Below are 27,555 nucleotides of genomic sequence, written 5' to 3'. Positions count from 1 at the left end.
CAACCCCCCCCCCCCCCCTCAAAAAAAAGGGACAACCCCCCAATCCAAAAATAATTGGACAAATCCCTTGGAGGATTATACCTACTTCCCTAAATGCAAAAAAGCCCAGAGGGTCCAAACCCCAACCAATCACACTCCTCCTACAAAGTCTCTTATGAAAGCAAATGCCACAACTTTTCTTTATCAGAGTAAAATTACTCTGAAAAAAATAATCATCACACTAAATCAGTTGAAGTGATTATATTAGTCATATCAACTTACTCCTCCATTACTCTTTTTAGTAATGAAGGGTGTCAACAATCAAACGTTGTGATTAACCCTACTTCAGGCTCCATTATCCTCAACAATGGTGAAAAGCCCCTCCTCTTCCCAACAACCACAAAACGACCCACTTAATTGTATTCACAATGGCACCACTACCTCTAAACCATACACTAACCTCGTAGTTGGAGTTGGCAATGCAAAACAAATGCCATACTCTAAATGCTGCTGAACATGTACGTCAAGCTGATGATTATAATCCTCTAAGACGTTGCGTTTTTTAAAAGGGACCATACAATAGAGGGCCAAGACTTTATATTTAGCTAGAAAATCTGCGGCAAACTTAACTAATTCGGAACCTCAACATGATGTTCATAGAAAAGTTCAATGTCCTAATGGAACATACTTTCTAGAGTTTCTCATTCTTCCCCTACTTATCCAACTCTTAGAGCCTATTCTTTGTCTTATGGATACATCAGAAACACCAAAGCTTAGGCCAAACCCAACCACCAAGTATAGGGGCTGGAAACCCAAAAAAAGAAAAGCTCTCTTCTTGAAACATTGAGAAAAACTTTTTTCAAAGAGCCTATCAATATAATTATTAGTATATATAATCTATTGTAACACGTAAATGACCATGTGCACCTTGAACATAAGGAATGAAAGTGAAGTTGTGGCCTCAACCTAGCTAGAGAAAGAATAGAAAAGGGAAAGAGAAAGAGTTGCATGACCAACCAATAACTCAAATGAATCTGATGAATTTCATCATTTGGATGCAAGGGAAGCCAATAACGCCACCTTCCAACGCCAATGTGATGTCATGATCAAGATACACGAGCCCTTAAAATAATTGATTATTATCCAACGTTAGTCTAGATGATAAATAAAATGATTAAAACATATTAGCTTTTGACAAATGGTGAAATGTGGTGAGTGGTGACCATAAGTTGGCTACTAAGAAATTGATCAATGGTGAATATGCAATCTGATTGCTAGAAAAAAATAAATCTCATGAGTTTATCAGATAAGCGAGGATAGATAATTAAGATAAAGAAATACAAAATCAATATAAACATCGCATGGAGGATCAATGGTGAATATGCAATATAAACATTGTAGATTTCTCCCTAATGAGAAAAATTAAAGAACAAATATAGAGGATATGTTTTTTTTTTATCCTTATGGGATCACCCCATGGAATTAAAATAATTTTTTGAGCGAGAAGTAACTATCATTATTCACTACCCATCTAAGTTGATTGAATCAGAAAAAACTAATCATCCTAAGCATACCTAGGCAATCCCAACTTAATGTCCAAGAGATCAATATTGAGCTTTCTATTTGAATAGGAATGCAGACAAAATGAGAAATTTAAGATAATTACTTAGACACAAAATTAGCATCATACAAAACAATAAAGACTTTGAGACAAGTAGCACGTAATATATAATTTCATCCAAGCCTCTTGATTAAGTGATTACGTGATAATTGACATGTTGAAAATAGTTAACATGTTTGATCTCACGAGCATGATATCTAAATATGAAGGATACTAATATTGATCCCACGAGCAATATAGGTGTGATATCTGTTAAAGCAATAAAGTATGTCTTTTTTGCAAAACAAATCACAAAATATGGTGTTTGATATGATTTGCACTGGATCGAAATGTAAAGTGAATTTTATAGACATAATTTCTATTTATAGATCGAGTAAAATATGTTGCAGATGAAACTAAAGCATGAATAAATCAACAATAGTGTTGAACACGAATTATTACATAGAAAAAGAGAAATAAATGGAGAGGAAATTTAGATAAACTTCAAATGAACAAATCCATTCAATTTTTTTCTTCAAATCAGCGCGAATTCCTCATATCTCGAACTCAAGTCTAAGTTCTTCTAAAGCACAGGAAAACAAACGCTAATATACCCTAGTATAAAATATGCACTTGACGTTCATATCTACAAATATGAGAACTAATTAAACATGCAAATGGTAAAGGGATATAATTAAACAATATTAATGAAATCACATATGAGGCAAACATGACAATAGTACTAAGTTTAAGTACATATATAACGCAAAGCGAAAACTAAAATGCTTATAAGTTTGAAATTCAAATCAAACTCGAGAACTCCTAGTATACTATAGAATGAAGTGAAATCACATTAATATCGAATATACAGAGAATCAAACAAGTTTAGAAAAAGATCAAATAACACATAAAAAATGGAAAACTAGTTGGCTGACATGTGTTTATGTAAAAATACACAGGAAGAAAAACACATAAACTTTAATTAGAATTTAACTATATGAATTTGTACACACAGATTGGAGTCACTTTGATAGAGACTGACCTGGAAATAACAAATAGGCAATAAGAGATCTTGGAAATCAATAATCACAATAGTAAAAGTTTAGCAATAATATCCAAAATTAGTACCTCGTCTTTGACACGTCAAGATAATGAGAATCTCAAAAGTTTTGGGCAGTGCTCGTGTCAAAGGGTATGAGAAAGCCAAATCTATTTTGACTTACAACCGATAGAATTTTATTAGGCAAAAAGACAGTTACTATTTAGCAAGTATGAGAGGAAGAATAAATCACATAACAATATTAAAAAAGAGTTTAACTTATGTGCACTGACTGTGTAAAGTTTTTTTACACCATCAGGTAAGTTAACTGTAATAGTCAGACGCCTATTAACCTTTTTTTTTAAATTTATTTTATTTTTTATATTTTAAATTACGCATTTATTAAATTTTTCTTCTCTCTGCGCTCCATAACCTTAGGACTTGGGATTCGTCTATCCGAACTTCTCTCTCCCCCCAAGTTGCTAAGCTCCTCATTTAGGGTTTCATGATATCTTTTATTCATGTGAAAATAGAGTTAATATCTCAAAAGGTCACTCAATTATGTGAATTTATCTACCAAAGTCATTGAACTTTATTTTATATCAATAAAATCATTCAACTTAAATTTTTATATCAATAAAATCACTCAACTTATATTTTTATATCAATTAAATCACTCAACTCAAAACCTTGACAAACAATTATTTTTTCAAAATCGAAATTGGTCATCTTATATTTGTTATGTTATTTTACGCTTCTTTTTTTTTTTTACAAATTTCTGGCAATATACCTAACCAAACAACAATTACATATATTCGACCATTGTAATTCGTTGTTAGCAAAAACTAGAAGCTCAGCATTTCTAAGTTCATCCTCGTTTCCTTAATTTGATTGTTTTTATGTTTCAAAGCTAGTAGATTTTCAGTATTTCCCTTCACATTTTTTCCTTTGACCGAATAGCATATGAAGAAACTAAAATAATGAAATAACTGGATTTACGAAGTAGTCAAAGAACATTTTTTTAGAAAAGAAATATAAGGCCGGGAGAGAAAGGGAGAAACTGCGGATTAGGATTTATTTTAATGTGAAAGAGGGAGAATGAGAATTGGAAGAAATGAATTTAGGAGTATGTAGATACAGTAGTTATCGGTGGACGTGCATATAGTCCAAATTTCATGTTCTTCTGGCTAAATGGTTGAACATCTGTAATGGGAGGCCCTCAGGTATCTCTTCTGTGACACATTGCTTCCAACAAACTCAATATCTATATGCTTGATGACATCGTTTTACTTTCACTAGTTTTGCTTATTTGAACCCAAATGATATTTGCTAGATGCATTATATTTGATTGTTACGTTTTGTGTGTTACTCGAATAGTGTGAATGAAGAACTATTTGCAGTAGGTGTTTATAATTTGAATCTAGTATAGATTCTTATATGATGTTTCAGCCTGATGTTGTTATCTCCAATCTCCGATCTCCAATTCATCCTCTTAGCAACTTCGTGGTATGTTCGATTCAAATTTTCTATTTACTCTGTATAATCATAATTCATTGAAGGTACATGTTGTTTTGCAACTTATTTTCATTATCGATTTTGAGGATTATCTCTTTTGCAATTAAATGACGAGGAAGTCTCAGAAAGGATTCTAGAGCAACCTTTATGTTGTTGGACGAGCGTTGTTGCACATGGAGCTGTTGGTATTGCCTTGGCCAAGCTCTGTATTTGCCTTCTCGAAATGTGATACTAATGCCTTGGTCAAAAGATGTGTTGGCGTCATTATGGGTTAAAAGATGCCTATAACCTATGTTGCTCGAGCTCTCCAAAAATATTGACGCAAAAATACACTATTGTTGGAGTATCGACACACATGTGTATATTTTCTTAAAAAGTCTGAACAACCTAGCCTGCAACAGCTGATATATAGCAATTATGTTCAATGTATTTTGAAAGATTCCAATACGATAATGGTAACATTATTATAGTCTTCTCCATTCCTGTACAATGCAACAACAACAATCATGCTGAGATATTAGTTGTTGACTATGGTATTAAATGGTACATCAACCATGGCTATAACAACCTGCAAATTGAATTGGACTCTCTTGTTATTTCAAATATGTTGAGCAACAAGTCGACCAAAAATATGAAGATTAAGTACATTGTGGACAGAATTACCAACCTCTTGACAGGCACAAATCACCATTTTTCTCACTGTTTTAGAGAAGCAGTGGTAGATTTCTTGGCTAAAAATGCTTCTTCAAGTGGAAATAGTATCTTCTATCACTCTTTTCAAGAACTCCCAAGAGAGGCAAAGGGATTGTTTAAACTCGATAAATGCGCGCAACTCCCTACGATTAGAAGAAGATTTGAGAAATTTAATTTTCTTGATAGCTAATTAATTGTTGTACTCTCAGAAAGGAACTTGTATAGGCTACTTTCTTTCCTTTAGATTGTTTGATCAATCTCTTTTGCGCGTTAGAGGCAAGGTTCGTGTTCCCCTCTAATCTTTTGTAAGTATTTCTATTTATGTTTTACATGGTAGGGATCTAGCCAAACCCCCTACACTCGTAGGCTCACAACCTATTGGTGATGGCTTTTGTTTAAAAATATCTTTGTATAAGAAAAATATTCTTTAGAATGAAGATACACTTTTATATCTTGTTGTCATTTACTCTTTTGGCACAATACATTATTCGTATATTGCTAAAAGTAGTGCATATTTCCTATTGATTAATATAAAGTTAAGTTATAATATTGTGTACGTTTTAGTCTATTAATATTGTGAGTCTATCTTTGAATTTTTTAAAGCATTGTACTTAATTGGATTGTCTAAATTGGTTTGCACTTTTTTATTGTTAAAGAAGCAGATATTGTAGTATTATTTTCACTTGACTACATTACACTTCTGTAGATACTAAATGTTACAATCAATGGCGGAGCCAATTTTTTTAATAAGGGGGTTCAAAATCTGAAGAAATATACACACGAAGTAGCCGAAGAGAGTTCGACATCTACTATATATATCTACAAAAATATTTAACCATGTATAAATAATATATTTTTTCACCGAAAAGAGTTCGGATGAACCCCTGACTATAAAGTCGCTCCGCCAATGGTTACAATAACAACAACAAAAACATACTCAATATAATTTCACAAGTCAAAACAGAGAATAGGGTGTATACTAAACACACGTTATAAGTTTTGTGCACATTTGCACTACTATCAAACCGTACATCAGAATTTTGAAACCCCAAAAGATTTTAATAATTAATTTTATGATTTTAGTTTTCACTTGAAACAATATTAACATTATTAAAAAAATCTATCTAGTTTTTATCAAAAATATTTTAGAACTTTGACTTAAACAATTCAAATCTTCATATTAATAAATAAAGTTTTTACATCAACATACAACGTGATGCATTGCAAACAAATGTCTAACCTCTTATTAACTACATTTTTGTGCATGCATGTGTCTATATAATTTGGCTTAATGCCATCAACTTTATTGATATGTGAGTAAATAAACACACAACCAAATATAAAGTGCAAACTTGAATTAAAACTGTAACCGCGATATGATTGTGAGTAAAATTGAAAACCAAATCTTGAAAGATTTTTCTTTTCAACCTTAAAACCTAAAAGTATTTTCTACCAATAAGAAAGAAAAATACAAAACTTTAGATGTTTGTCTCTCCATGAGTCATGAAGCTCGAATCTTAAAGCTTTAAAGACAAGACATTCACAAATCATAAATCTTGCCGGTATGGATGTGAAGCTGTTCCCAGCAAATCCTGAAAAAATATTAAAAGTCATTTAAATATGTATAGATCTATAAATATGTTCTAAATATATAAGAACACGATTAGAGAAAACCTACCATAAATGAGGTATGATATCCATGGTCAATTTGTCCCTGAAACAACTTATGATTGAAATGACTTTTTTAAAAGAAAAAAGAACAATTTATTAGGTAAATATACGGAGGTAGATGAAAATAAGTTTTAATAATATACATTATATGAAGTATCAAAAGAAGAGTTTACCATTATGGGAGTTGTAATAAGTGGTGGTGATGTGCTTTCAGGTTCCACTTCAACATTAGAGCTTGAACTATACATCAAATATCAAAGTCACAAAAATATTAATCAATAATTTTTACACTATATAAAGTAAGATTACCTCATTCCTCTGCCCTTCGTATTGGCCTTTCCCTTGCCCTTGCCCTTGGTCTTGCCCTTCGCCTCACCGTTCTTTGAACTTTTGATTTGCCCTGTTTGTTTCTTAGACGTGCTTTTTTTGACCTTCAGAGATTTTTCTAGACCACCTCTCATTCTCAATGAATTTGGACGTCCTTTAGTTACCACATATAAAGGGTCAAATCAAGATTGTGTTTGTCTCTCCTCACTTGTGTTTAGTTCCACATTTGACTCGTTAACTGGATCATCACACATATATCATCATTCTCAACCTCATAAGGGAGTTCATCAAGTTCTTCACATAATTGGGATAATCTTTGATATGCAAATTTATAATGTCTTTCAGACCGTGTAGCTCGCTCAGATAGGCCAAAAGAATGCATCATAATATTATTAAACCATATAGAGGAAGGCTTCAAATTATTCACATGCGATTTGTCATTTGAAATGTCATGAACTTTTTCTTTGGTGGCGTATCTTGTCCACCGATTCAACAGATAACATGTTGGAAGTGAGTAAATTTGTTTCTTTATAAATACGACAAACATATGCCTGCATAAGATTTCTATGAACTCAAACTTACAACAAGAACAAGTAGCATCTTTCAATATAAGGTTCAATCTAACAGTGTAGGCAAATATTTATTTTTGAAACAAATGAACTCTATAGATATGTATTCCATCCCGAACCTCAATCTTTTTTGAAATAAATTTTTGAGACTGAATCAATTCTTCTTGAAATTTTCGAAATATTTTTCTAGTATATACCTTTGCTGCTTCATCCTCCATGGGATATGATGTCTTCAAGATAGCCTTTGAATATTTTGTCTTATATTCCTTTTCCCTTATTTTATCATACCTAGCATCAATAGCTTTATCATATTGTGCTACAAATACACTCATCAGTGTACTAGAATTAAGATAATCATTAACAAATTTGTTCATACTCTCACCTCTTTGAGTTGTTGACATTCCAGCACAAAAATTCCTCCTCACATATGCTGGAATCCATTTTTCACGAATTGCATATATTCTTTGCAACCAACTATTTTCTTCTAAATTATAGTTTTTCATAATATCACTCCAAGTAGCTTCAAATTCCTCGGCGTGGTCATACCATGTAGACACTTACTAAACTTAGTTTTAAAATCATCAAAGTCATGATAGACATGACTTAAATATTCGAGAATTTTCTTTTCAATGTGCCACGTGCAAAAGTGGTGTGCACAATTTGGAAACACATTTGTCACTGCATTTGTTATTGCAGCATCTTGATCTGTGATAATTGCACGAGGCATAACACCGAGCATTGCCTCTAGCCAAGTGTGAAGTAACCACTCAAAAGTTTCTTGAGTTTCATCCCAAAGAAGAGCACAACCAAATAAAATGGATTGATGATGGTTATTAACTCCAGTAAATGGGACAAAATGCATCTTATATCTATTTGTCAAGTATGTAGGATAAAAAATGACAACATCCCCAAAGTTTTTATAAGCTATCCTAGACCTAGCATCTACCCAAAAACAATTAGCTAGATGACCTTCTACATCCATTTGTATTGCATAAAAGAAGCCAGGGCTTTTAGATTGACGCTTTTGAAAGTACTTCAACATCAATTGGACATCTCCTTTCTCAAGATTCTTTTGCCTTTTAGTACTCAAATAATTTTGAATGTCTCGTCCAGTTAAATTGAGATTCTCCTCCTGCCTGAGTAATTAATACTGATGCAATTTTACTAGGACGAACACCTGAATTATCTAATAAATCAATAAGATTCTTTTGAGCTTCTAACTTTTTCCTTTTCGATCGCAAGAATTTTTTGCTATGTGGAGAAGCAAGTTCATGATTATGGTTTGAGACTAGCCTAGCAACAACCCACTTTTCGACTTTTTTCTTCGACAGATATATCAACACTTTGCACCCTTCTCTAGTTTCATCTCGTTGCATATTTTTCTCAAGACTTTTTTTTGAGCGGAATCCTTCTTTTGAACAATCAAATTCTTGACCTATTATTGATTTATCTTTTCTTGATCTAGTGATTCGATTTTTGCGCACACTAAATCACTACGATGATTATAATCAAGATAAAATTTAAATGCAATATCAATTGACTGAAACTCCATACCGATGTATGGCACTCTTGATTCTTCATCACCAAAATGGGAATATCCTCTTCTGAAGATCCAATGCCTACTGCATTTTCCTCAGGTAAGTTAGAGAATCCTAATTTGTCCTGCAACATGTAGTTAATGGATGTCAAGCTAAATATAACTTAAAGATTCAAACTATCTTAAATTGCTACTACGTAAAACTAGTGAAAGTAAAACGATGTCATCATGCATATAGATATTGAGTTTGTTGGAAGCAATGTGTCATAGAAGAGATACCTGAGGCCTCCCATTACAAATGTTCAAGTTACAACACCACACTGAAACAAGAATTAACGATGAAGTATTTTAGGTAAATCAAAAAATAAAATCCTAAACTAATTTGACAAAATAAATTTTGAGTCCTAGTTGTCTTATACTACTATATTTAATATTTATATTCTATAAAATATAAAATAAATAAATTTAAAAACTTAACTTTTGTGCGACTTAAAGTTAAGTGATAGTGTAAAAAAAATTCCACTGACAATGGACACAAGTTAATCTCATTAAAAAATCTATCTCTACACTAAAGAAAAGATCCTGATTATATAGTAGTGGAAATTTTCAATCAGAAAAAGTAAAAGAGGAAGAAAAAAATTCAATTAGAGAATTTTTTTCCACAATAGCATGGTCAAGTCAATTAAGTTTAGACCAACAAAGTTTACTAAAAATAATCAAGTATTAAAGCTATTCCGATCCAGTTAATTAAAGAAAGAAAATCAATTACAAAATTGCATAACGGGTTAAAGAAATAAAAGGAAAGAAGTAAGAAAATACAAATCATACTTTCCCTTAACTTAATTGATGAAGAAGTTTTACATATAATGAGTCAGACTTTCACCAAGAATAACAAAAGCTATCAAACCAATTAGACAAACACAAGATCTTACATTACACTTGCTGCATCATTTGATGCAAATCCTAGCATCAACATGTCTTATTAATTTTCGCTCCGAAGTGATACTTCTTCGGGAGCTTGGGTGAGCTACTTGGGGTTCAAGGCGAGTCAGACTTCCTCTATCTTCACTATTTCAGACATAATTGTAGTTTCTGAAATAGGTGTATTCAATTAGATACTCTTATACTGGTGACACTAAGTCTGTTATATATTTAGTTATTATCACAATTCTATTCTATTTATAAAATTTGAATTTTGAAACTTACTTTTGCTATTTTTAATAACTTCAGAGAATTGACTTGAAATTTCTTTTGGGTGAAAGTTTGACTTATCCCGACAGGTTAGTGTAGGTGTCATCATAACCTTGAATTTTGGGACATGACATGCACTATTTCTTTTTGTATGTTGTCTCTACGATATTTCTTATTTTATATTTTATATGGACTTCTGATTGTTGTAAATTTATTATTTTTTTATTCAAAATAGTAACGTAGCACATAAGGTTGTGACCTAGTGATTAATGAAGTGATTAAGAACCCAAAAACACTAGGTGATTCTTCTCATCTGTCCTAGCCTTGGTAGACAGTATAACCTGCTGTCTAGATGACAGATATCTCATGAAATTAGTTGAGGTGCGCGTGAAAGTTGGCCCAGATATCTCATGAAATTAGTTGAGGTGCGCGCGAAAGTTGGCCCAAACGCCATGATCTCAAAAAAAAAAGTAACTTATAACTTCAGAAGTCTGCTAACTACTAACCACACGTTTTCTCATTATTAATATCTTATCATTTTTTTTACAATTATGCAAATTACAAACAAATTCACTAGTAAAATAATTTTTATAACATAATATTCTACAAATTATGTTCAAACATGAATTCAATAGAGATAAGTTCAATTATCAAAGAAGTAAAAGTTTCAACAACCTATTTAAAAGACGATTAACTAAAGATAAGCTCATTTAAAAGGTGTATTAATTGAGATTCTTTGGCCAACTTCTTGTCAACTTTGTATATGGCCCAAAAGAAGATGTGAGTCTATAGCCCAAGCAAAACTGGACACCTAAATGTGACAAAAGGAAAAAGCTAAAGGGTAATATTGGAAAAAAAAGAGAAGCTTTACTGGTAGCCCTTCCCTGAAAGAGGTAGCTATTTCCTTCTTCTCGCCTTATCTATCTGTCTATTGCTTCTCTATTTCTCTCTCTGTTTTCTGTGTGTTGCAGTATCCCAAAATCTAACCCTAAGTGTCCAGATCTAGAACGCTGTTTCAGGTTCATCCTTGCTCTTGCTCTCTTTCTATTTGTATCTGGTTTGTTTTTTACTTTTTAATGTATTTTCTCTGTTAGAGCTTTTTGTATTTCTATGTCACGGAATTTGAAATGAAAGGCTCAAAAGAGTGGAATTGATATGAGGATTCAGATAGCGGAAGATCAACTAGCTCGGAATTAAAGATTAATTGATTGATTGGTTTAGGTTTCATTAGTTTGGTGGTTCTTAGCTCGGATTTGGTTGGTTATATTGGAAAGCGAATCTGGATTGGAATATCTTTATGCATAATTATTTGTCATATTTCTTCTGATATTTGTTTTGTTGTAGTTTTCTGTGTTTGTGGGATTTTAGTGATTGGTCTTGCGTAGTGTTACTGTTGTTATAAATTGGGGAGGAAGTTTAATGGTGTGTACAAAGTGCTTTCTTTTTTGCTTTTGAATAGTTAAAAGTAGTAAAGGTTAATGAGAATGCGAGGAACTGAGAGAATTTTGTGTTCTAATGTGTGGATCATTGCTCCCTGTATACTAAGGGTTGGTGGGTGGTGATGAGCTGTTTTATGATTCTGTTTATGGATTCCAATTGATTTCTTGGTGAATGAAATTGAAGATATCTGAACATTTTTCAGCTCTTTATCCATCCCTTCCCAACCCAAAAACAAGAGAACTTTTGCAGCTAAAGGTGGTTAAAGGCTGACATAGAATCTAAAATCCCATTTAACTTTTCTGACCTGGCGTACTGGAAAGGCAAAACCGTGATTTTTCTCTGTTCTTCATTTTTTTGGGTGAAGGAGGTTGGAATGAAATTGCAGAGTATATCTTTTGGTCAGTGGGTTATGGTGATCTTACACCTTCTCGGTCATTGGGTGCAATTGGTGTGAATATTCTGATAGATTATAGTAAGGAGGAATGGTGATACTAGGATTGAAGATGATAATTAGAAACAGTTTAATCTTTAAAATTTCCCTTTTACCTTTAATGAAATGATTTACAACCACGAAGGATTGTTTTAAACCTCAAGTTTCAAAAGTCTTTCTTTTTTTCTTGCCACATAAAATGGGATGGAGGGACTATGTATTTACTCTGGAATACGTTGGACATTTCCTGTCGTCCGACAAATTCATTTTCCTTAAAAGTTTTTAAATACATATTTTTTTAAATATGACTAATTCTACGGGATACCTCCCACCTCTCACCAGCAACTTGTACCAGGTAACTCTGTCCACCAAAGCTAGGGCAGATGGGAAGAATCACCTAGTGCTTTTTTTTTTTTTGTCTCCGCTGAGTTTTGAACCTGAGACCTCACGGTTCTCAACCACTTCATTGACCACTAGGCCACACCCTTCGGTGCTAAATATATATTATTATTAGTTTAATAAATTTGAAATGCAAAACTTTGTAGTTAGTATGGTATTTTTTCGCGTATGTCTAATATTATAACTTCTCTTTTTTGGAGGCGAATTATTTGCTGTCGATCACACCACTGAAAATTGACCATTGGAAAGTGAATGGGGCTCTGAATGAGATAGAGAGAGTTAACTTTTTTCTTTGTAAACAAAATGAAAAAGTAGGGTGAAATAAATAATTTGGTACTTACCAGAAACAGAAAAGGAACTCTTCAAACTGGTATAAGATTGATGTAATGGATCCATTCTGTATCTCATTTAAAAAAAGGAAAAAAAGAAGAGCAACGGGCCCATTCAGATAGTCTTTCAAGTTAAGAGATGATAGAGTTGTGAAGAGCTTTTGTATTGAAGAATGTACACCGATAGTAGAGGAAGAGCTTTGGTGCCTTATACTACCGTCAACCATTTTACCTTATGCACTTATACTGGTTAAGTCAAGGTGTCGTCTGATGTCTCTTTGAAGTCAGATGGGGTAGGGTGTATGGAAGATTAATAAGACTGGTAAGTTGGTAACCTTTGTTTATCATCAACAGAATAAAATTATTAGGGTGAGAATGGTGTTGTTGTTGATTTATAAGCTTTTATATGTTAAGATGTAGATCTGTATACTTCTGTGAGGCCTCTATGGTGAAGTGCGAGGAGTGTCTTGATGCCTGCTTTTAGCAGTGGTTTCATTTCCTTTCTATCATTAGCTCTCCGTGAATGATATAAGCTTAACTTGGGCTGATATTTTTAAATTTAATACTTTGTGAGAAAGGCGAACACCAGCAGATCTTTTATCTGAAAAAGGAAAAACCTAGTAGATAAAAACTAATATCCTCTTGTTTCAATTTTTGTGCCTTACTTTCTTTTTTAGTCTGTATAAAAAAGATGGCTTCCTTTCTATATTTCGTAACTTTTTAATTTCTACATTCCCATTTTACCCTTAATCCCTAATAGGAATGGGCATGGCAAGTTTAATACCATAAGATTCAAAGACATCTTTTGCATGTTATACACACGTTTAGTTTAAGACTACAAGATTCAAAAGTCTTCTTTACATTCTTAAACTTCTTACTTCATGCCCAGTCAAACGAAGACACATTTTTTTTATCAAGTAAAAGATTTCATTGATAATAACAAGGCCATCTTGGCAATATACCAGAGATCCACTGAAAAAGGAGAAACCTACAAAATATGGTTCTCTCCGAAGGCCAACCAATCCTCTATACAAATAGGAAGTACATGGTTACGATTCCAAAAGAATGAAGGATTGAAGGGCTATATAGAAAATAAAGGAATTTCAGGAGCTATTCATTTGAGACTGGGTTATGGCTCAACACCAAATCTCTTGATATTATCACCAATCTAAGGGCCCATATATGGAAAAATATGCTTCTGTTTTAATTTTTGCGAGACACATGTTGTCACTTGTCTTCATTGCAGCTGAACAGAGAGAAGATGACATTTGATTTATTAAAAGAGAAGGAAAATGACATTTGATTCAGACAATAACAATCTGGTTTCATAACTCTGATTTCCACAATATATTATTGAATTTAATTTGCTTATACTTCAAAATTAGTTGCTATTTCTGGTAAAAGATTTTGCTTCTATCAACAGTTATTTGAGCTTTCTCCTCAGCTAGGGAAACCATCTCCATATGTCTTTGAAGTTGGGACTCAATTGTCAGCTGTTGTAGATAACTAGTGGTTAATGATTATGTGCTGGTGCTGGCATGTGTTTGTCACAGTAGATATACACTAAATTTAGGAGGATGTAGCTGGAGACGATGTTTCCTGAATAAACAAGCTTTTGGTGCTTGTGTATTGAATAATATCTCTGTAGTGGTGTTTTGGATTTGGTATTTAAAATCAAAGGAGTACAGTAAAAAGGTTTATTTGGACTGATGTGGTCTTGGATGTGTGGTTGTGGTGGACAGGGAGGAGGCAGCAGCTGGGTGGTGGTGTGGTGATATTTTAGCTGGTCGTTTTTGGTGGTTTATTTGTGGTTGTTTGAATATGAAATCTGGCAGCAGAAGCCGAAGCAGGAGCAGAAGCAGAAGCAGGAGTCCAATGGATCGCAAAATCCGCACACAGCGGTTCTCCTACCGTGATGCACCATATAGACGGGAGCCACGTCGGGGTTTCAGGTTCTCTGGTTTTAGTCATTTGTATGTTTAGCTATTCTCATTCTAGCACCTGTTGGCTGGAAGCAAAGAGATATGGGATCTGTTTGACTTGGAATGGAGGCTAATTACTATATTACATGGATGGGTGTTTCGATATGCATGTTTGGAGTGTTGAACTGAATTTACACCTCTGTTCAAAGATATTTCCCTGTGATTGCACTGCTACCTTCTCCTAAAAAGGGGAAGAGGGTAATGCTGTTCCGTAATTGTTAGACTAATAATTAGTCTGCACTTGACGTGGCTGTTTGGAAGCTGATTTGGCAGTCCAATTTAGACTTCTGCAAGACCCAAATGTTCAAGTGTGAAGTTGGGACAATCAGTAGCCCTACACTGATTAGTGCTTTTTTGTTATTATACCCTGACTGATGGTGCTCAATTTTTACCTTTTTTTTTTTTTGATCAGCTAAAGTTGATTTTGTTCAATAATGGGGTTTCTCATTTTAAAAAGTATGTCCTTTTTGTGTACAACTTTTACTTTGTTTTACTAGTGAAGTTAGGGTCTTATGTAGCTAGAGTCTTAACAAATTTAGCCTTCTGACCTCATATCTCAAGTTCCATTTGTGCTCCTCCGATGAGTTCGAAAGAAACATGGAAACAAAATATATTATAATAAGCCAATTTCTTGAAGTGTACTATTTTACCTGCTCTTTGACTCTCTAACATCTGGATTATACAATTTTTGGCTCTTTGGTGGACATATTTTTCTTCTTTTTCTCATGGTTTCTATCATTTTTTAAATATTTTTTTTAGCAGTCAGAGTCAGAGCAGTCTCTGCAAGAACTGCAAACGGCCTGGCCATTTTGCTCGGGAATGCCCTAATGTTGCTATATGTCACAATTGTGGTCTCCCAGGGTAAGTAATGGATTATTCTGTGTTAATTAACTACTTGTTACCCTGATGCTACCTTTATAAAAAAATAAAGCTACATGTTTCCCTGGAAAGCTTAAGAATTACTATTGCATTTACTTAATGTACTCTGTAGAAATTGTTATTCAACAGATTAAAATTGAACCATAAAGGCTGCTACTGATGATGTTGTATTGCCTTTCTGTATTGCTTGCTCACCATCCCATTTGTTTGCATCACTTTCTGACATTTGATACTGATAACTAAGGGGCAAGATATACCCTGATATCCTTTAAGGGGGGAGCACACTGTCTAGTCTTAGATTACAGGTAACCAAGGGGAAAAGATATCCTGAAATCAAAGTTGAAAACTTGAGACATTCACATCATAAGGAAGCACCATGTAGAAATGAAATAATTCTATGTAATTTGTTGTACTTAGGTTTTAAAATACCCAAACAATATCAAATTTTACAAGTGTTTAAGAACTGCCAGTACATACTAGTTGCTTAGCACTAATATAACATGAAACACCAAGCAAACACAAAATTCTTTACATAATAACCAACAATATCCACACTTGAGCTTGAGTGTTGTCTTAAAGGGAATGGGGACACATACTGCTGATATTTACAAGTTGCTTGATAAAATGAACGGGAATGGGGACACATACTGCTGATATTTACGAGTTGCTTGATAAAATGACTTCTTTCTTTGGCTTTCCTAATATATGTATTACTTTTTCATTCATTCATCCTTTTTTCGAGGTGTATTTATTTTATTTTATCATTTGCTGTCAGAGATGCTTGTTCCTGAGAATGGGGTCAGTAAGGTTGTTAAAACAAGTGATATTTGTTACTCTTTTAATTTTGATTTTGCCTCCAATATTTGAACAGGCATATTGCCTCGGAGTGTACCACAAAATCTCTTTGTTGGAATTGCCGAGAACCAGGCCATATGGCTGGCAACTGTCCAAATGAAGGAATCTGCCACACCTGTGGTAAGGCAGGACATCGTGCTAGAGACTGCACGGCTCCTCCACTTCCTCCTGGTGACCTGAAGCTGTGCAATAACTGCTTCAAGCAAGGCCACATTGCAGTCGACTGCACCAATGACAAGGCGTGCAAAAATTGTAGGAAGACTGGTCACCTGGCACGTGATTGTCAAAATGATCCTGTGTGCAATTTATGTAATATATCCGGTCATCTAGCTAGAGATTGCCCCAAGTCTGGTGCTCTTGAAGAGAGGGGTGGTGGATTCCGTCCTATGGGTGGAGGTGGAGGTGGAGGTGGAGGATATCGGGACATTGTATGCCGAACCTGCCAGCAAGTAGGCCATATGAGTCGAGATTGCATGGCACTGATGATCTGTCACAACTGTGGGGGAAGAGGACACCAAGCATATGAGTGTCCCTCTGGAAGGTTTATGGACCGTTTTCCCAGGAGGTACTGACAGATGAAAGCCATGCCATATTAATAGGGTGACTACTGATGACATGTGCCGCTTATCTCTTTTGAATTGAGATTGACATTGTTTTTTTTTTAGAAAATATCAGATTTTGGAACTAGTTTCTTTAGTGTGCGTCTTTACATCTTTTGAATGGATATGATGAGACTGTTATTTAAGAACATGGATTAATATGACTATTGTGAGGTATTTGCATTTTATTTGGTGATTCTACTAGCTGATGGGAAGGATGACAGCATCCATATAATGGTTTGGCTTGGTATTTGTGCTGTTGATTTTTACGTCTGACTGCCCTGGATTTAGGCTCTTGCTGGTTAAGTATTTGGTGATAATTTGAGTGATTTGCTGGTGATCTTGTTGGAGGTGAAAAGTGCTTTTAAGCCTATTTGACCAACTTTAAACCAATTCAAACGAATTGATTAAGCAAGCTAATATAATTTTCTTGCCCTATAAAACAATAAGATGTTATTGGGTCTAACATATCTTGTAATTTAGTGTCAGATCTAGAATTTACGACACATGAATTAGTTGAGAAAATGAGTTCTAAAATGCACATCTTTCTCTAGCAATACTTGTTTTTGGTATAAATACAAAATTTAACCTAGAAAAACTGAATTTTATTGAACCCGTAGTTATATTAGCCATGCCTTAATGCTTAAACTGAATGAGAACCATGACCATTCATTACTGCCAACGCAGGGCGTGGCCTAATGGTCAATGGACTCCTAATCAGAACCACACGTTTGGGCATGGTGCTGATTTTGAGCAAACAAAAGTTAATTGTAATCTAGTATATCACTAATTGTTATGTCAGTTTCAACGGTCAAATAACTCCAAATAAAGCAAGCAAAAAAGAAATTCAGGTGATCTAAAAAATAATGAAAAAACCAACGGACAGAAAACAGATGGATAGGATGGGTCCAAAAAATCGAGGGAAGAACGACTCTGAGATCCGTTGTTTTTTCTTAATAGAAAACCACAAACATCCTCGTTCTTTCATGCAAAATTTATAATTTTTTAAACTTATTTTAAAAAAAAAAAAAAAACTGACAGTCCCTGGGTTATTAATTATTTCTTAAAAAAACCAGGGGGACAAGGGCTTTTGAAGTGGTTAAAACAATGAAGAAAATATTTCATTAAAGAGCATGCGTGGATGAGTGGTAGAATTGTCTAAAGTCATAGAGTTCGATTCCAAGTAACCTCAAATGAGATATCTTTAATTTGACACAGCTTGAGAAATAATTTGCTTGTGGCAAGTATAGGCTTGTAGAGAACACTGAGATAATTAAGGTACTTGTAGTAAGTAAGAGTACTCTTTCTTTGAGGAGAAAATAACAAAATAAAGCCAAAGAAAATGGCCTCAGCATCTCTGTTAAAGTCATCTCTTGTTGACAAGTCTGAATTCGTTCAGGGGCAAAGTCTCAACTTCTTCCTGTGCTGATGAGCTCGTTAAAACCGCTGTAAGTTTCATTGCGCTATTAATAATGAGTTTAACTTTTGTACACTGACATGACAATGTTGCCAAGTTAATGTGCCTCACCACATAACGTGTAACCGTCAATAGTAATTCTAATTTGGTTATCTAAAGATGTTGTTAATAAGACCTAAAAAACATTGATGATGTAGTAGTTTTCACATTGTTAATGAATAGTCCCTCTGTCTAAAATGAACTGCCGTGATTCTCTTTTACACGTCCTTAAGAAATATTAATTAGGAGTTTTTTGTTTTGTTAACTGAAAAATCATAAGATTATACCATAAGTTAGGTATTTGTAGTCATCAAGAACAATAAAGTCGAGCAAGACGTGGACTAATGTAATATATATTCCTAATTGACAACTGTGTGTGGTAATGTACAGAAAACAATTGCATCACCAGGGCGTGGAATATTGGCTATGCATATGGATGAGTCAAATGCTACCTGCAGAAAGCGTCTGACATCCATTGGGCTAGAGAACATGGAGGCTAATTGCCAAGCTTACAGAACACTTCTAGTGACAGCTCCAGGTCTTAGGACAGTACATCTGGTGCCGTTCTCTTCGAAGAGACCTGATCTACCAATGATGGCAACAAAATGGTTGATGTCCTTGATGAACAAAACATTGTTCCTGGTATCAAAGTTGACAAGGTATATTTGTTTTATTTAATCCAGTAAGCTCGTACGATACTAGTTTGGCTTGAAACTCCGTTTTCAAATAAAAGACGAAGGTTGTAGGTAGCATCAATCTTTTAAATGTAATAATTCCTTTTTAGTAGTAATTCTTTATTGATAGATAAACAATTGTGTATATTAATTGATTCTTCCATATATTTCAAGTGCTTTGAATTATTAGAGAAGTATGCAAGAAGATGTGCAATCTCTCAAGTTGGACATATTCTTTATGTGGTATTTTTATACTATTAGATGAAGGGTACACACACAACGTGTGTGGCGAGAGACTAGTAAGAGAAAAAATGGCTTGGGAGATCCTTGTACTTATTTTGATTTGTCAACCTGACTACTTTGGATACAGCTGTAAATATGCTGACTCCAGATCAGTTTCTGTTGCTTGGGATAGAACTGTGAGTAGAGGAAATGGAGGAGCCATGGTGGAAGAAGAAAGTTGGCTTTCTGAGGCATAGAGTAATAGGCTTGCCGGGGGAACTTGAACTTGATTTCCCTATGATCACAATGGACTTCAAAAGTATAGCCTTTATTTCTGTAATAAATTCGGTGGTGAGGTTTCCGATTTAATGGGGAAGGTGACCTGAGGTATTACAGCGGTGTACTGGCGTTGGAGGGGAAGAAGCTTAAAATGGTGGGGATTTTGCCTTCTTTTTCTTCAAAATAATGTAAAATGATGTGGCAAATTTTTTCTCAATTTACTTTTTTGATTCAGAACTCTTAGTCGAGCTGATGGTTAGATTGATTTTTTGTTTGAGGTTCAAGAGGAAGGAGAGGAACCACCGCCCAATGGTGCTTTTACAAAAGTATGGCAGCGTTATTGAGAGACACAATGAGCCTGGAGTGGTTTAAAGTAGTGTGTTTGAATCACTGTAAGTGGAGTGCCTAGGTGATGCCTGATAAAGTTAGAGGACTGGGTTGACAAATCAGAATAAAGTGGGAGGATCTTTTAGTCATTCCATTTTTATTGTTTATAAATTATTGTCTTCCTTCTAGTGGTCCACAACAACTAGCAAAAGAAGACTTGTGCACAAACTTTGAAGACTGGTGCAGAGGAACAAGACTTTGTGAAGGAGCAAACACAACAATGGCCGATCCTGTAATTGGTGCTACAATTCAAGTTTTGCTCGAAAAATTGCTTTCTCTCACTATTGAGGAACTCAGTAGCTCAAGGGACTGCAAGAAAGATTTGGAAATGCTTACACAAAATGCATCCTTGATCCAAGCTTTCATTCATGATGCTGAAAGACGACAAGTTGACGATCAGGCTGTGAAACTATGGCTCAAGATGCTTGAGAGATCTGCTGAAAATGCTGAAAATGTGTTTGACGAATTCAGGTATGAATCTATCAAAAGACAAGTGAATTTCCGAAACAAACCAATGAAAAAGGTCAGTGATTTCATTTCTCATACAACTTTTAAGAGCAAAATGTCTCGAAAAATCAACAACATCAATGAAAAGTTGAGGGCTATCAATAAGTTAGCCAAAGACCTCAGTCTCCAATCACTCATGGTTCCTCCTCAGCATATACTACCAATTCGAGAAACAGATTCTGTAGTAGTTCCTTCGGAGGTTGTTGGTAGAGACAACGATGTTGCAGAAATAAAGAGGAAGATGTTGAACATCAGAGAGGATGTTGTTCTGTGCACCATTCCCATAGCTGGTATGGGGGGTTTAGGAAAAACAACTTTGGCTAAGAGAATTTTCAACGATGAACAGATCGAGAAACACTTTGAAAAGAGAGTTTGGTTGTGTCTGCCTGAAATGTCAGAAACGAAGAGCTTTCTTCAACTAATCCTCGAATCCCTGACAAAGAGGAAAGTTGAGGTCCAAAGCAGAGACATAATAGTCAAGACGCTACAAGATGAACTGGCAGGAAGAAAGTATTTACTTGTTCTGGATGATTTATGGCGTGTTGACTCTACATTGTGGGTAGAGTTTGTCGACACCTTGCGAGGAATAAATACATCCCGAGGAAACTTCATTCTTGTGACTACTCGTATGGAACAGGTGGCGTCCACAGTAGCAGCAGTAGCTCCTCATAGGTTGGAAAAATTAGCAAAAGATCATTGTTGGTCCATTTTCAAACAAATAGCATTTGTTGATGTGGAAGTTCCAGAGGAAATAGTGATCATGGAGAACAGGATTGTGGAAATGTGTCAAGGTCTACCATTGGCTGCAAGTGTGTTGGGAGGCCTCTTACGCAACAAGGAAAAACATGAATGGCAGACAATTCTTGATGGAAACACCCTTGTTGCAGGTGAAGATGATAACGGAGAAAATAGCATAAAGAAAATCCTAAAACTCAGCTATGATTATCTACCATCTCCACATCTGAAAAAATGCTTTGCTTACTTTGCAATGTTTCCAAAAGATTTTGAGTTTGAAAAGGACCAACTAATCCAACTCTGGATGGCAGAAGGCTTTCTTCATCCATGTCAAGAGATCACCGTAATGGAAGTCATTGGGAACAAGTTCTTTCAACTCTTGTTGCGAAATTCCTTGCTACAAGATGTTAAGTTAGATGAGCACAACAATATTACACACTGTAAGATGCTTGTGCATGATTTGGCTGGAGATATCTTAAAATCTAAACTATTTGATCCGAAGGGCGATGGTGGAGAAAATCTTTCTCAAGTGCGATACTTTGGATGGGACTCACCAAGTGATCAAATATATAAGATAAATGAGCCAGGAAATTTGTGCACACTGTTTTGGAAAAGCAATTATATATTGGAAGATATGCTGTTGAGTTTTAAGTTCTTGAAAGTTTTAAATTTGTCCAGTTCAGGAATCAAGGAGTTGTCAGCCAAAGTCGGGAAGCTAATATACTTGAGATATCTTGATCTCTCAGACACTAACATCACAGCCTTGCCCCACTCCATTTGTGAGCTCTATAATTTGCAAACATTTAGAGTCAATGGCTGTTATTCACTCGGTGAACTTCCATTTGAGATGGGAAATATGATAAGTTTGAGACACATATATTGCCATTCTCGGTCTCAGATGCCACTTAACATGGGACAATTGACTTGTCTTCAGACCCTACAATATTTCAATGTGGGTTTAGAGAAAGGTCGTCGAATAGAAGAATTAGGCCGTTTGAAGAACCTTAGAGGTGAATTGACAATCAATGAGCTGGAATCAGTCCGTAGTAAAGAAGAAGCGCGAACAGCATATTTACAAGAGAAATCAAATATTTACAAGCTGGCATATGCATGGTTCCATGATGAACCAGAATCCTGTGAAACCATTGATGAGCATGTGTTGGATGGTCTTCAACCGCATCGTAACTTGAAAACCTTAGAAGTGAAGAACTATTTAGGTACTAGATTTCCTTTATGGTTCAGAGAAGAATTGCTACCAAATTTGGTCAACTTGAAATTAAGTGGTTGCAAAAGATGCAAAGAAATTCCATCGCTTGGCTAACTGAAATTCCTTCAGCATCTTGAGCTGTTAGGGTTACATAAGGTAGAATGCATCAAACCTACATTTTATGGTATTGATGGTAACAATATTGGATCAAGCAGCAATATCCAAGTGTTCCCATCATTGAAAGAACTAGTATTGGAGGATATGCGTAGCCTTATTGAGTGGAAGGGAGATGAAGTTGGAGTAAGAATGTTTCCTAGGCTTGAGAAGTTGAGGATTAGTAACTGTCCATTGTTAAAAAGTACTCCAAGTCAATTTGAAATCCTCCGTGAATTAACAATTGAAGAAGTTGACAGTGAAATGCCATTGTTGAACTTGTGCAGCAACTTGACATCTCTCGTAACGCTTAGTGTCTATGATGTGAAAGAGCTCACTTTTTTTCCAGATGAGATGCTATGCAACAACGTTTCACTTCAACACCTATGGGTCTCAGACTGCGGAGAGTTTCAAGAATTGCCACAAAGCTTGTACAATCTCCATTCTCTTAAGAGCTTAAGGATTAACCTCTGTACCAATTTCAGTTCCTTTCCTGTTCCCACTGGAGAGAATTATTTGACTTCCCTCCAAAGTTTTCGGTTATGGAACTGTGATGGATTGACCAGTTTACCAAGTGGGATGCTAGAGCATTGTCGGTCTCTGAAATCTTTGAAGGTCTTCAACTGTAAAAACTTAATTTCCTTCCCTTTACATTTTGGGGAAATGCCTTCACTTTCATATTTGAATATATCACAATGTCCCAAATTAATTCGTGTACCCACAGGGGGCCTTCACCGTTTCATTGGGTTACTGAATTTGGAAATTGGTCCTTTCTCAGAGATGGTGGATTTTGAGGCATTCCAATATATTTTTGATGGCATTCAGCAGCTATTGTCCCTTCGTAGGTTGTGTGTGTTCGGATATTTGCTCTGGGATTCTCTTCCCTATCAGTTTATGCAACTCTCTGACCTAAGACAAATCCATATATATGATTTCGGAATCGAGGCTCTTCCTCATAGACTTGAGAACCTTACTTCTCTTGAAACATTAGAGCTAAGGAGGTGCAAACGGCTACAACTTCTGGACTTCTCAGATGCCATGCCCAAATTACAGCATCTCCGGATCCAGGATTGTCCATTGTTAGAAGCTTTGTCGGATGGGCTCTGCAACCTTGTTTCTTTGCAAGAGTTAGTTTTATGGACATGCGAGAAACTAGAGCATCTGCCAACTAGAGATGCCATGCAACGCCTCACCAAATTACGGAACCTAGAAATTAAAGGCTGCCCAAAGTTAGAAGAAAGTTGCACAAATCAGAGTGGCCCAAACTCCCAATGGTCCAACATTTCCCATATTCCAAAAATTAAAGTAGGCAGAAGGATAATTCAGGATAGACGTAAGTGTCTGTTTCTCTTTCACTTTATGAGTAGATTTTTTAAATGTTATTTTCCGCGAGTTCCAGAAATAAAGCTTTGTATGTAATTTAATATTTTTTCCTGCAATTATTTTGACATTAAAAAATGCAAAAATTATCAATCAATTGCATCTGTGCCTATGCTTTCTGCATTCTGCTTGTCCACTTTAATCGAACTGTTCTTCTTCTAATTCTTCAAGTATGGTATATCTTGATATGATTTAATCATGAAACTTATGTTTTATTTTCCCTCTAGGTTACTAGTTCCAAGGTCATGCTAGAACGTCAATGTGGTAAATCAAGCCAAATCCCATGAGCGGCAGGCAACTACGTTAGGTAAATTTTCATTAGAATTTATAGGCACTTTGTAATCTACCTGTTTTTATCTTTGTTTTTGTTGGGAACCAATTTTCAGAGGTCTATGCTGATGAATACAACATTACCTTCCTTAAAAGAAAGTTTAATCATGAAAATTTATGATTCTTCTCATAGGTTACTAGGTACAAGAAGCATAATTCAGAACTTGAGTAAGTTTCTGTTTCTCTTTCAGTTTTTGAGTCTCATTTTTAATTTTTATTTTCCACGAGTTACTCTCCTCCATTATCCTTTTATAGTTTTCCAAACATTTTTTTTGTTCCACTTGAAACAAAATTTATAAATATCTATATTACTTTTAGCATATGGTTTAATCATGAGTGTGTTTTTTCTTCCATCCAGAGATGCCATGAGACATCTCACCAAATTACAGAACTTGGAAATTTAAGGCTGCCGAAAGTTAGAAGAAAGTTGCACCAATTGAGTAGCTCAAACTCCGTGTGGTCCAACATTTCCCATATTCCAAATATTGACGTGGGGATCACGACAATTCAGGACTTGCGTAAGTCTCTGTTTCTCTTCTAGTTATTTCTTAAAAAAACAGACAGACAGGGGTTTTTGAAGTGGCAAAATTGCTGTCAAAGAGTACAAATAAAAACGACGAATATATTTCATTAAAGAGCATGTGTAGTCGAGTGGTAGAATTGTCTAAAGTCATAGAGTTTGATTCCAAGTAACTACATTTTTATGTATATTTCTGAAAAAGTGACCCATAGACATTGTTCAGAGCATAACAACCTCAAATGAGATATCTTTAATTTGACACAGTTTGAGAAATAATTTGTTTGTGGTAAGTATAGACTTGTAGAGAACACTGAGATGACATTAAGGTACTTGTAGTAAGTAAGAGTTCTGTTCCTTCGAGGAGAAAATAACAAAAAAGAACAAAGAAAATGACCTCAACATCTCTGTTAAAGTCATCTCCAGTTGATGACAAGTCTGAATTCGTTAAGGGGCAAAGTCTTCGCCAATCTTCTGCCTCAGTATCCACTGCCACCCTATATCCACCTCTTCTCTCACAATTCGTGCAACTTCTTCCTATGCTGATGAGCTTGTTAAGATTGCTGTGCGTAAGTTTCAGTGCGCTCATAATGATTTTAACTTTTGTACATTGACATGGCAATATACAATTAATTTGAGACCCTCTACCAATCCACAACTGATGGCCAAAAAATGGTAGATGTTCTTGTTGAACAAAACATTGTTGCTGGTATCAAAGTTGACAAGGTATATTTGTCTAATTTAACCAAATAAACTCGTACCGACACTAGTTTGGCTTGAAACTCCGCTTTCAAATAAAAGAGGAAGGTTGTAGGTTGATAGCTAGAATCAATATTTTAATCGTAATAAATTCTCTTCATAACCAAACTAACTAGCTAGTTTCATAATGAGGCGTAGTAAATTGATTGGTACCAGGCTACCAGCTGAGCTTGAGTAGGAGTTATGTCCCACATCGGTACTACTGTGTGCTGAGGTAGGACTTATATCGCCTTGGGATCTCCCACCTCAATAGCTTTCTTTTGGAGTGTGGTTCTCCCTGGTTTATAACAATGGTATTAGAGCCCACCATCACCCGTCGTGCATTGAGCTCTCCTACCTCAATAGCTAGCTTTTATAACAATAGGTTTGGTTTTTCTGTAACCAATTAAGCAAAAAAGTTCGATCTCATCTAAATTTTTATGAAATTGATCTCGTAATAATCTTATGATTTGATTAAAACAGGGTTTGGTTCCCCTTGCTGGTTCAAATGATGAGTCATGGTGCCAAGGTCTCGATGGCCTTGCCTCGCGCACTGCTGCTTACTACCAACAAGGAGCTCACTTTGCCAAATGGTGACAACTTTTAGAAAATGATGTGTTATTCTCTATATGCTTTTATCTTATGACTATTGACGATGATCATGTGCTTAACGTTATGCGTGCCGTAGTGAGCATTCCCAACAGACCATCTGCATTGGCAGTGAAGGAAGCAGCCTGGGGTTTGGCTCGCTACGCAGCCATTTCTCAGGACAGTAGTTTGGTCCCAATAGTAGAGCCACAAATATTGCTGGATGGTGACCATGGCATTGACAGGACTTTTGAGGTTGCGCAAAAAGTTTGGGCCGAGGTTTTTGTTTACCTAGTAGCTGAGGACAATGTCATGTTTGAGGGTATTCTCCTCAAGCGAAGTATGGTCACTCCTGGTGCTGAATGCAAAGACAGAGCCACTCCAGAGCAAGTTGCTGATTATACTCTTAAGCTCCTCCAAAGAAGAATTCCCCCAGCTGTACCTGGAATCATGGCAAGTTTCCTCATCATTTTAGGCTATTACTAAATTGTTTTAACTTCTATAAACAGTTAGTTTGAAGGATTTTACACTGTCAAATCACTTAAAAGATGTAACGATCCGTAATAAGTGAAACAAGTTACCAGGATAATAAGGCAGACTACCAGCATAGGTTATAAATAGATGAAAAAAGTAACTTATAAAAAAGGTAGGAGATTATTACCTTAACTCATGCTTACAAGATTAATGCTGTCGGGATTTGAACAGTTTTTATCTGGTGGACAATCAGAAGTTGAGGCTACCTTCAACTTGAATGCCATGAATCATTCTCCAACCCCGTGGCACATGTCCTTCTCCTATGCTAGGGCGCTTCAAAACACTTGCTTGAAGACATGGAGAGGACTACCTGAGAACGTGAAGGCTGCTCAGGACAAGTTGCTAATCAGGGCTAAGGCCAACTCTCTTGCTCAGCTTGGCAAGTACACCGGTGAGAGCTATGTGTACTAAGGACTATGTGTACTAAGGACATCGATCAAAGTCTTGAACATGAAGAACTGATTTTTTTTTAAAAATAAGTTGGATGATTAGTGTAGCAGAGGAATGCAAAATTGTGATCTATGGAGAAAAGTATTTTTGTGATATATATGTGTGTGTGTGTATATATATATATATATTCTTGCTGATTGAAACTAGTTAGTAGTAGCATTTCAAATATAGGGCCATTGTGTTGCAAGAAGATTTCGTTTACAATGTTTTTGTAACCATTAGGTAATGTGCTTTGGTTTATCATCTCATAGAATTGTTACTCAAGCACAATGCCGGGATGTGTATGCCTATATGATTCCATGTTTTCGACAAGACACTAATAGCTTCTATTTCTTTAATAGACGTACGGAATAAAATATCATCT

General features: G+C 35.3%; 3 protein-coding genes across 8 annotated transcripts; all 3 read left to right on the top strand.

Moving 5' to 3' along the window:
- The first annotated feature begins 10,918 nt into the window (after positions 1-10,918).
- On the top strand, positions 10,919-17,230 carry LOC102602220 (zinc finger protein GIS2). Of its 4 annotated transcripts, none has more exons than XM_006360558.2 (4): positions 10,919-11,014; positions 14,462-14,671; positions 15,464-15,562; positions 16,452-17,230. In XM_006360558.2, the coding sequence occupies exons 2-4, from the start codon at positions 14,541-14,543 to the stop codon at positions 17,005-17,007; spliced, it is 786 nt and encodes a 261-aa protein (XP_006360620.1). In that variant the 5' UTR covers positions 10,919-11,014; positions 14,462-14,540; the 3' UTR covers positions 17,008-17,230. The 4 variants fall into 4 exon arrangements, with proteins under 4 accessions (XP_006360620.1, XP_006360618.1, XP_006360619.1 ...); XM_006360556.2 differs by having other exon boundaries at positions 15,461-15,562; XM_006360557.2 differs by lacking the exon at positions 10,919-11,014 and adding an exon at positions 11,021-11,140.
- A 1,660-nt stretch (positions 17,231-18,890) lies between these two features.
- On the top strand, positions 18,891-27,481 carry LOC102580344 (fructose-bisphosphate aldolase, chloroplastic-like). Of its 3 annotated transcripts, none has more exons than XM_015314930.1 (4): positions 18,891-19,149; positions 26,103-26,212; positions 26,308-26,660; positions 26,913-27,481. In XM_015314930.1, the coding sequence occupies exons 1-4, from the start codon at positions 18,917-18,919 to the stop codon at positions 27,150-27,152; spliced, it is 936 nt and encodes a 311-aa protein (XP_015170416.1). In that variant the 5' UTR covers positions 18,891-18,916; the 3' UTR covers positions 27,153-27,481. The 3 variants fall into 3 exon arrangements, with proteins under 3 accessions (XP_015170416.1, XP_015170414.1, XP_015170415.1); XM_015314928.1 differs by having other exon boundaries at positions 18,907-19,149; positions 26,308-26,659; positions 26,901-27,042; XM_015314929.1 differs by lacking the exon at positions 18,891-19,149 and adding an exon at positions 25,167-25,607.
- On the top strand, positions 20,202-23,974 carry LOC102580022 (putative disease resistance protein RGA4). The gene has a single exon (XM_015314927.1). The coding sequence runs from the start codon at positions 20,273-20,275 to the stop codon at positions 22,613-22,615; it is 2,343 nt and encodes a 780-aa protein (XP_015170413.1). The 5' UTR covers positions 20,202-20,272; the 3' UTR covers positions 22,616-23,974.
- Positions 27,482-27,555: the final 74 nt, after the last annotated feature.

This window comes from Solanum tuberosum, unplaced genomic scaffold (genome assembly GCF_000226075.1).
Source record: "Solanum tuberosum cultivar DM 1-3 516 R44 unplaced genomic scaffold, SolTub_3.0 scf00325, whole genome shotgun sequence".
NCBI classification, from domain to species: domain Eukaryota; kingdom Viridiplantae; phylum Streptophyta; class Magnoliopsida; order Solanales; family Solanaceae; genus Solanum; species Solanum tuberosum.
Note: the sequence above shows the minus strand (reverse complement) of the source record. Positions and strands in the feature narration are given on the sequence as shown.